General features: G+C 51.8%; 1 protein-coding gene across 1 annotated transcript in view; it reads left to right on the plus strand.

The window, feature by feature from the left end:
- The first annotated feature begins 10118 nt into the window (after positions 1-10118).
- Positions 10119-10391, plus strand: part of ACOT7 (acyl-CoA thioesterase 7) — a 101224-nt gene continuing 100951 nt past the window's right edge. Inside the window, 2 exon segments of the mRNA XM_029946129.1 lie at positions 10119-10178; positions 10180-10268. Coding sequence (XP_029801989.1) covers positions 10137-10178; positions 10180-10268 — 131 coding nt within the window. The 5' untranslated portion in view covers positions 10119-10136.

Raw genomic sequence — 10391 nt, forward strand, 5'->3', positions numbered from 1 at the left:
AGGGAGACACAGAACCCAAGCAGGCTCCAGGGTCTGAGCCGTCAGCACAGAGCCCGACGCAGGGCTTGAGCCTACAAACTGCAAGATCATGACCTGAGCCGAAGTCGGATGCTTAACCAACGTAGCCCCCCAGGTGCCCCCACTCGGCACTTTTTTTAAAAAGCAAGCTTTATGTCCAACGTGGGGCTCGAACTCACCACCCCAAGTTCAAGACTTGCACGGCCCATGCACTGAGGCAGCCAGGCTCCCCTACTGGCGTTCTGAATGGGTCTTTTACCCACATGGATTATGTAACATCACACATTAGTCATCTGAAAAATATCAGTTCTCTGAGTTTTACAGATCTTCCAGATACTGACTGGTTTCATGCTATCACCTGGTCACACATCAGGAAGCTTCTGGAAAAACCTTGTATATTTGTTAGACAATGAGATTGGAAAAGGCAAGTAATATTTTGGTGCAATTATAAAGTAGGTTTTATCTTGTGGACCCCCTGAAGGCCTCGGCGACCTCCAGGGGCCCTCGGAGCACACACGGGAGCAGGTACAGTTAAGAACACACAATGTGGAGATGATGTGGAATCATAAAAAAAAACACAACCCGAAAGAGGGCGGGAAAAGAGGGGGAAGAGAGCAGAGGACAGGTGGAACGTGGGCACACATTGGGCGAGCGGCTGAGCGCTCTGGTCAAGGAATGCGGCCATGACCTCTCCGTGACCAGAAGGCACAACAGGGCCGTGGTGGCCGGCGTGCTTGGAGGACCTGAGAGCCAGAGAACGGTGATCTGGAAAGACTGAGGACCGAGGACACCGCTTTTGGAAACTCTGGGTTGGAAATTCAAGAAGGCTCGCGCTCACCATGTAGCTAGTGACAGACGCAGGCAGACCACTGCTCCCGGCAGGACCTCGGCCACCTGCCACACTGAACCCGTCACACCCGTGTTGTACACAGCGATCGTCTTCACCAGGGAGGGGCCCTGTTCCTGGGAGAGCGCGGGCGGGAGCCTTCTGGGTGCCGGGGATGTTACCATTTGTGGTCTGGGGGGCTGACGGGTGTATTTATTTTGTGATACTTAATCGACTGTACGATTATGATTGTGCATTTTTCTGCATGTGTGCTTTATGCATAAGTATCTGGCTGGTTTCCGGGGTGCCTGGGGGGCTCAGTCGGTTAAGCGTCTGACTCTTCATCTCGGCTCAGATCACGATCTCACGGTTTGTGAGTTCGAGCCCTGCATCAGGCTTCTGTGCTGACAGCATGGAGCCTGCTTGGGATTTTCTCTCCCCCTCTCTGTCTTTGCCCCTCCCCTGTTTGTGCACATCCTCTCTCAAAATAAATAAACTTAAAAACGTATCTGGGGCACCTGGGTGGCTCAGTTGGTTAAGTGTCCGACTTAGGCCCAGGTCATGATCTCACGTTTGTGGGTTCGAGCCCCGCGTCGGGCTCTGTGCTGACAGCTCAGAGCCTGGAGCTTGCTACTGATTCTGTATCTCCCTCTCTCTCTGATCCTCCCCTGATCATGCTGTCTCTGTCTGTCTCTCAAAAAAATAAATAAAAACCATAAAAAAATTAAAAAAAAGTATCTATTTGGTTTGCAGACAGTGTGGCATCACAGGCATGATGGTAGTACCCAGTACACGACTTGGCACGTATAACATGCTCAGTAAATATTTGTTGGGTGCATGAGAATAATCTTCCTTAACTAGTCATACTTTCAACTACCATTTATTGAGCTCTCCCTATGCCCCAGGCACTGCTCTCAATGATTTCTATGTATTAACTCATTGGTACCTCATAAAAACCCTACAAGGTGTATACTGTTATCCTCATTTTTTAAAAAAATATTTTATTTATTTTTGATACAGAGAGAGCATGAGAGGGGGAGGGGCAGAGAGAGAAGGAGACACAGAACCAGAAGCAGGCTCCAGGCTCTAAGCTGTCAGCACAGAGCCCGACGCGGGGCTCGAACCCACGAACATGGGATCTGACCTGAGCCAAAGTCAAACGCTTAACCGACTGAGTCACCCAGGCGCCCCCTGCTATCCTCATTTTGTGGATAAGGAAACTGAAGCACAGAGAGGTCAAGGAACTGACCTGAAGCCACATAGCTAGGAGGTGTTTGAAAGTGGGTCCCTGCGGCAGGGCTCTGGATCCCTTCCTTTTTATTTTATTTTATTTTTTAAACATTTTACTTTATTTTTTGGGAGACAGAGAGAGACAGAGCACGAGCAGGGGAGAGGCAGAGAGAGAGGGAGATACAGAATCCGAAGCAGGCTCCAGGTTCTGAGCTGTCAGCACAGAGCCCTATGCCAGGCTCGAACCCACAAATGTGAGATCACGACCTGAGCAGAAGCCAGACGCTCAACTGATTGAGCCACCCGGCACCCCTGGATCCTTCCTTGTAACCTCTTCACCCAACTAGTTCACCCTTCCAAGACCGATTGGGAAATGAACCCCTTAAGGACACGAACACCAAATCCAGCTTGTGTTACTTTGCCGCTGAGGCATAAAAGCGGTTCTGCTCCCTCAGTGACCTGGGCATTTAGATGAGCAGTTGGAGGGGCCGCCCAAATCTCCCAGCATGCAAGGGTTTGCTTACAAAGCAGCGCCTTCTCCGGGGGCCTGCACACAGGCAGAGAGCGGGAGGCGGGCTGGGGGCCTGGGAGCTGTGCGCTGCGGGGTCCTTCATGACTCACACGTCATCTGGGACCCAACTGAAGCAGCTCTAGCAAATTAGGGTCCTTCGACTCCTCAAACAGCAATTACTTGATGCATGAAACCTGCATCATTTTTCCTCCAGGGCCTTTGAGAAACTGTAATTACACCCCAGTTTTTTATTATCCCATGTGTGGGAAAAAATAGAATCTCCCTCACTCGGAGTGGCTTTTGTTGTAATCACAGGGTTCCCGGTATACGTTTTAGTAAGGGGAAGTTTATTTTGATTTTTAGCAAGACCTGAAGGCGGGCGGAGCCCAGCCTGGGGCCCGGGAAGGGTGCTGCGTTTTGGGGGCTCGGACCCTAGGTGGAGCCACAGAGCTTCAGACCCAGCGCCCGGGGGGCCACAGGCTTACAAAGGAAGGCGCTTTGAAGATCTCCTCTCACCAACGCATTAATGTGCAGGCACCCAGGCAAGCCTATAATTCTAGATTTACAGTTTGACCTACTTAGACTTGAAGAGATGATTTCCAAATGCTCCACTTGGAAAGTGAATCTCTGTCTCTTCTACTAAGCCCATGGGTGTTTTTTCTTCTCCGTATAATGACCCATTTGTTCTTGGCTTGCCCTCTTGGATTATGGGTCCTGCTTTCAAACAGGTGGTTTATTAGGTCTGGGTTTCCCCAGACTGGCTCACTGTGGGGTCAGAGCGCCAGGGCCTGGAGTGGGGTGGTGTTAGGAGTGGGGTGGGCACCAGTGGGGTCTCTACGCAGCCTCTCTAGTCCTCCCTGAGATGGAGGCCACACCTCATCATTTGTAGGTTTCCCTTGGCAACAGAGGGAGGGCGTATCCACTCAATTCAGTAGACAACTTGCTATAATCATGAAGTGTCCAGCATCTCTCAGGAGGAGAAACAAATCTTTATAAAACAGCTAAATATTGGGGTGCCTGGGTGGCTGAGTAGGTTGTGTCCAACTTCGGCTCAGGTCATGATCTTCAGGTTCTCCGGTTTGAGCCCCGCTTCATATCCTCTGTTCCTCTCTCTCTGCCCCTCCCCCGCTTGTGCTCTTTCTCAACAATAAACAAACATTAAAAAAAAAAACAGCTAAACATCACTGACAATAGAAGAAAGCAAAGGGCATGTAGTGGCCAGGTGGCTCTCTGAGAATCCTGCAGTGACCTTTTCTCCTACTGGTGGCCGCTTGAACTAATTGAGGTCTTCTTCCTGGACCTAATCAGAGTGTTCCAGCCCAAGGCGGACTGAATCCCATCTGGTCAAATCATCCCCGAAGCCCCCAGGACCTCAGGGCAAACTGGGCTTCGCGAGCTGGTTCACGAAACCCTAGGCTGACCTTTCTCTGTGCCATATCCTGTTCCGAGTACCTTATGAGGTCATCTTATTTTCTCCTTCCAGGAACCGGCGGGGCAGAAACCGTGGTTTCCCTGGGTCCCCTAATGAGAGAGCCAAGGCAGGGATGGATCAGGAGCCGCCGTGAGGCAGGCTGGGTGCCCCTGCGCATAGACCTACATCTCTCTCTCTCTCTCTGATCGGCCTCCCTCTGTCGGTGGCTCAGAAGGTCTCCTGACTCTGCCGGTCTGTTGAGGCTCCCAAAGGTGAGTTGGGTGACTTCTGGACCAAGGCTTACAGCAAGGTCTCCGCGTTTACTCCGAGGCCCTGCTTTCTCAGCTACAGGAGGCGACAGCAGTGATTCTTGGTGCTGAGTGCACTTCCCGGGAGCCCTTCTCTGGGGGCCCACGGTCACCCCCAGCCTGTCACCCTGCCTCTGCCTCACCCCGTGGGGCAGGTGGGTGGTGCTCTTCGACACACGGGCAGATCTTCAGTTTAAGAAATGGTATTTAGGGGCGTCTGAGTGGCTCAGTTGGTTAAGCGTTCAACTCTTGATTTCGACTCAGATCATGATCTCACGGCTCCTGCGATCGAGCCCCGAATGGGGCTCTGTGCTGCCTGGGCGGAGCCTGCTGGGGATTCTCTCCCGCTGCCTCTCCCCAACTTGTGCTGCCTCCATCTCTCAGAATACGTTAATAAACTTTAAAAACAAAGCATAACACTGACACGTACAGCATAGAAAAGGAATGACCCTGTACACCATCACCCACATCAGAGACGAAACCTGAATACCACCCCTCACCCCAGTCCCGTGACCCTTGCTGATGGCAACACACTTTTGCCACCCACTTGTATTTTCCTAACAGTGTTGTTTTTTATTCTTAGCAAATTTCAGTTATGTAATAGTGTTCTAGCCATTGTCACCATGTTATGTGTTAGATCCTGAGACCTTGTTAATCTTACAGATAAAAGCGTGTACCATTTTACTGATCTCTTCCTATTTCCTCTAACCCTCTGCCCTGGCGACCACTTTTCTACTCTCTGTTTTTAGGAGTTCCACTTTTTTTTTTTTTTTAAGGATTCTACATACTCTACAAATACCATGCAATATTTGTATCTTTCTGTCTGGCTTATTTCACTTAGCGTAATGCCCTCCAAGTTCATCTACGTTGTTGCAAATGGCAAGATCTCCTTCTTTCTAAAGGGGGAACAGGGGCGCCTGGGGAGCTCAGTCGGTTAAGCAAGTTAAGCATCTGACTTCCGCTCAGGTCATGATCTCACGGTTCATGAGTTCGAACCCCGCATTGGGCTCTGTGCTGACAGCTCAGAGCCTGAAGCCTGCTTCAGATTCTGTGTCTCCCTCTCTCTCTGCCCCTCCCCTGCTCATGCTCTGTTTCAATAATAAAACACTAAAAAGAAGGCTGAATAATATCCCATTTTGTGTGTATAAAATTATAATATATAATTTATATATATTGAACTTTCTTGATCCTGTGTGGACACTTGGGCTGTCTTTCTGTCTTGGCTGTTGTGAATCACGCTACCGCGAACCCGGGAATGCAGATTTCTTTTCGAGATAATGGTTTCATTTCCCTGGGATATATACCCAGAAGTGGGATTGCGGGATTATTCGGCAGTTCTATTTTTAATTTCCTGAGGACCTGCCATCTCGTTTCCCACAGTGGCTGCACCGTTTGCCTTTCCGCTACCTGTGCACGGGATTTCCTTTGCTCCACATCCTCGACCGCACTTACTCTTTCCGGATCGGCACAAGCAGGGTTTGCTGTTTGGATGAGTGCCTTCGCACCATACATTCTTTTGGATCTTCCGTCTTTTCTTCAACATTGTGATTCTTCGTGAGTAACTGAAGCTGGTGGGCTTTCACGGCTACTCAGTCCGGCTCTGATGAGTGTACCACAGTCTGCTGACCTGTTGTGCTGCTCAGTGGCGTTTGAGCTCCAGGCTGGGGTAGCCACAAACAGTGCTGCTGTGACTCTTCTTTGACGCCCACACGGCCACCCTCTGGCCAATACACTGGGTATGTTTCCAGTAGCGGAATTTCTGGGTCAAACTAAGCCAGTCTCGAGCTTTAGCAACTATTTTTGGTGATTCTCAAAGAGTCCGCCTAACCCACGTTTCCACCGGCAGAGCATGACAGTGCCTGTCGCTTCATGTCCAATACTCCATCTTGACTTGAAAAAAATAACAAAAGTCGAGAGGTTGGACGGTCACAGTACAAAAATATATAAATGGAAAGCAAAGGGCTAACCCCTTTCCCCAGAGGTCTCCAGGGTCAACTGTTTCCTAAACATCTTTCCATAAAAATTTGTACAAATTATGTAAGTAATAGATGTAAGGTTTTAAAATTTTTTTATGAAAAATTTTTTAACGTTTATTTATTTTTGAGACAGAGAGAGCAATAGGGCAAGTGGGGAGGGGCAGAGAGAGAGGGAGACACAGAATCTGAAGCAGGCTCCCGGCTGTCAGCACAGAGCCTGATGGGGGGCTTGAACTCACAAGCTGTGAGATCATGATCTGAGCCAAAGTCAGACACTTAACCAACTGGGCCACCCAGGCACTCCTGTAAGTTTTTTTTAATGACAATTTGTGGATGCTATTTCTAGTCCAAAGAAAGAGTAGGAAAATTAAATGCAATGAAATTAACACCCGAGGCGTTTCAACTTGCTGTTGTTGGTAAACCTCCGTTGAGTCAATTACCTGTAAAATATTTCCTAAGCAACCTGTTATGTGCTAAGAACTCTTCCAGTAGCTTGGGATACAGCAATGAAAAACAAATAGTAAAAAAAAAAAAGCCTGCCCTGATGAAACATGGTTGGGGGAGACACATTAAGTAGACGAATAAAATACACGTTAAGTGTCATTAAAGGTAACAGGGAAATTAAGCCAGGGAGAGGGTAGGGACTGCTGAGGACCTCAGTTTTTGACAGGTGGCCAGGGAAGACCTTATTTACAGGTGATATTTTAGTAAAGACCCAAGGAGGTGAGGGCTGAGCTTTGGGGATGCCTGAGGAAAGAGGGTCGGGTATAGTCAAGGACCGTCTGAGGGGTCACAGCGGCCATGGCGGGACATGTGAGCACGGGAGAGAGGAGTGAGGCCATCTGGACGGAGGTGTGGACGAATACTTGAATGCTACAGGGAGACCGACACATTCTAGACTTACTATGTTTGTTTTAAATTTTTTTAATGTTTATTTATTTTTAAGGAGAGAGGGACAGGGTGGGAGCAGGGGAGGGGGAGGCTCCAGGCTCTGAGCTGCCAGCGCAGAGCCCGAGGTGGGGCTCAAACTCACAAACCGTGAGACCATGACCTGAGCCAAAGTCGAACGCTTGACAGACTGAGCCCCCCAGGCGCCCGTAGACTTACTTTGGATGCAGAACTGGCAGGATTTGCGGATGGGTTGGATGGGGGATGGGAGAGAAATGACACAGGTGACTCCACAGTTGTTAGCCTGAGCAATTGGAGAGAAGAAACTGCAGTGGGGAAGACTGGGAGAAGCGATTTCAGGGGGAGCGGGAGATGCCTAGAACCCCACGGGGGTGACGTGTGGTCCAGGCATGAGGACGGCCAGGGCCTGGACTTCAGGGGAGCGCTCTGGGCATCCCACGTGGTGGAACCAGCAGAGCGGGCCCAGCAGAGTGGCCGGAAAAGTGGCCGCGTGGGGTGTCTTAGAAGGCACAGAGTTCGTGTTTGGAGGGAGATGACTTCTGACAACGGATTACTGGATTTAGCAACTTGGGAAGGAATTAGTGACCTTGATAAATGCAGCTGTAGAGGCAAAACCCAGGGACAGAATGCATTCAGAAGAGAATGGGAGGCCAGCAGAGGACGGAGGGGGTGCATATAAACAGGTTTTCTGAGATGTTTTGCCAAAAAACAGGGACAGAAATGGCTCAGCAGCTGGAGGAGAAAATAGGGAAACAACCTGATGTGGGAGGGAGGGAGACTGTGAGGTGAGAGACCAGTGTAAATCCACCAGCGCTGTCATAAAGCTAGCCAGTAACGGCTTTGCCGAGGGATTGCCCCACCCCGCCTGCCCCTGCTGACCTTGAACACCGGCAACAGCATAAACAACCGGCAATGACACCCAAGTGGTTAAATCCCGGAGCACCAAATTCCCGGAGCACCATTTCCTCTAGAGAACCGGGACACAGGAATATCTGGCTTGAGCTGTCATTGTCATGTTCCCTGGCTCCCCTGCTACCGGAAGAGCTGTCACATGGACAGTGTCGGGAAGTCATCTTTGGGCCAAAGCTTAGCCACACCCGTTCCCAAAGGTACAGATGTTGCCCCGGATCTTTTTTGTCTCCCTCTGGGAGGCACCGGTCTATTTAATCCTGAACCGTTTGGCCCATTCCCTAGTCTAGGGCTGTGGTTCGGCAAGTGTTCACAGCCAGTTTTTTGTGTCCTGGATTTGTCTCCAAATCAGATTTTTTGAGACTTTTGAAGAACAAAAGGTATCCAACTTCATGGGGATGCTCCCACCTGTACAAAAAGGGCGGGGCCTCAGTAGAGACTTGCTCCATTGCACTGACCCCCTGGGAAGGCGGTTTAGAGACAGACGTTTGAGTAGGAAAGGTGAGAACAGAGAGGAAGAAAGGCCTTCAATTATTAATGTGCCAGTCGTCCCCTTACATTCATGACCTCATCCCTCCTGGGGGAGGTCAGGTAGGTATTACCCACAATTAACCAGGTAAGGAACTGCCTTGCCTAAGGATCCAAAGCGGGCCTGCTTCTCGGACCTCCCATCCTAAGAAATCTATCCCCTTAGGGACCCGTCCTAAGAAGTGGTGGTTAGATTGGCGTGTGGACCATGGTGCTTGCATCAATTTAACTCACACTAGAAAACAAAATTTCTTTTTTTTAATGTCTTTTATTTATTTTTGAGAGACAGTGAGAAACCAACGCAAGCAGGGGAGGGTCAGAGAGAGAGGGAGACACAGAATCCGAAGCAGGCTCCAGGCTCTGAGCTGTCAACACAGAGCCTAACGTGGGGCTTGAACCCATGAACCGTGAGATCATGACCTGAGCTGAAGCCGGATGCCTAACCGACTGAGCCACCCAGACGCCCCTAGAAAACAAAATTTCTAATGCAATAATCTTAAAATCATAGGTATGATCTGGGCTGGCCCCGCTGTTCCAAGGACTTTGACATAAGCTGGGCTGCCTCCATGCAGGAGTGACAGGCTGACGCATGACTCCTTCAGAGCTATTCAGTTTAGTATAAATGGGTTTTCAAATGTCACTGAAGAGCTTGCGTCTTGTGGGTTTTATTTGATTTTTAAAACTGAAACAAAAGCAATCGACGTTTACGGTAACAAATGTGGGAAATGGCAAATCTTATACGGAGTAAAAAGCTCTGCAATTCTGGCACACAGAGGTAATCACCATTCGCCTCTTTGGTGTATTTTAAGGCTATTTTGCGACCCAGACTTGACCTAGGCTGTGCAACAGAACAGATCACCGTCTTTAGGGCTCCCTACTGCCGCCGCACACCCCCGAGAGCGAGCTCAGGGCTTCCCGGAAGTCCTGCACGGAGCCCCAGGCGATCTGCAGCGAGCGGCCGGACGCAGATCCCCCGTCTGCGGCGGGGGGTGTAGGCCATCCCGGGTTCTTGCTCGTCTGCGAATCAGCTCGCCGCCGCCTGACGCCCAGTCCCGCGCACCCACGTGCATCCCAGCACAATACACCGCAGCTCCGCCATAAACGCTCGTTTACAGGGGGCCCCGCCTCCAATTTCCCGTCAGGGCTGACTCGAGAGGGCGAGCCCCGGACGCGGACCGCCGCAGGCCTTCCTGCCCCCGTAGGCCTTCCTCCGCGCCCGGGCTCGCCCACCTCTCGGGGCGCCCCACCCGCCCCCGGACAAGCGCGGCGCGGGGCGAGGCTGGTCCACGCAACAGCCCCGCTCGGCACCGCCCAACCGTCGCCGAACCTTCTGGAAGCAGCGCCCCACCGCGCCCCACCACCGGCAGAACCGGACTCCGGAGAAGCCGGCTGGGGCCCGAGGGGCGGGGCGCATGGGGCGGGGCTTGAGCAGGAGGCCGCGTTCGATTCGCCGCCGACGCACAGGTACCGCCCCTCCGACGCGCAGGCCCCGCCTCCACCCTCCCCCTCCATGGCGCCGCCCGGGCTCATTCATTCCGCGCCAGGCCTTGCCAGACACCTGCGCTCTCCTTCAGCCGTTAGCCGACGCCGCCAGCATGTCGGGCCCCGCCGCGGAGACCCCGTCCGCCATCCAGATCTGCCGGTAAGCGGGGCACATGGAGCGGCGGGCGGCCAGGACGCCGAGTCCGCGCCCGGGCCTCCTCGGCCCGCCCCGGCCAGCCCTGTCCCCCGCCCCAGCCCCCGGCCGGGCCCGGCTTCTCCCATT

This window comes from Suricata suricatta, chromosome 8 (assembly GCF_006229205.1).
Source record: "Suricata suricatta isolate VVHF042 chromosome 8, meerkat_22Aug2017_6uvM2_HiC, whole genome shotgun sequence".
NCBI lineage: Eukaryota > Metazoa > Chordata > Mammalia > Carnivora > Herpestidae > Suricata > Suricata suricatta.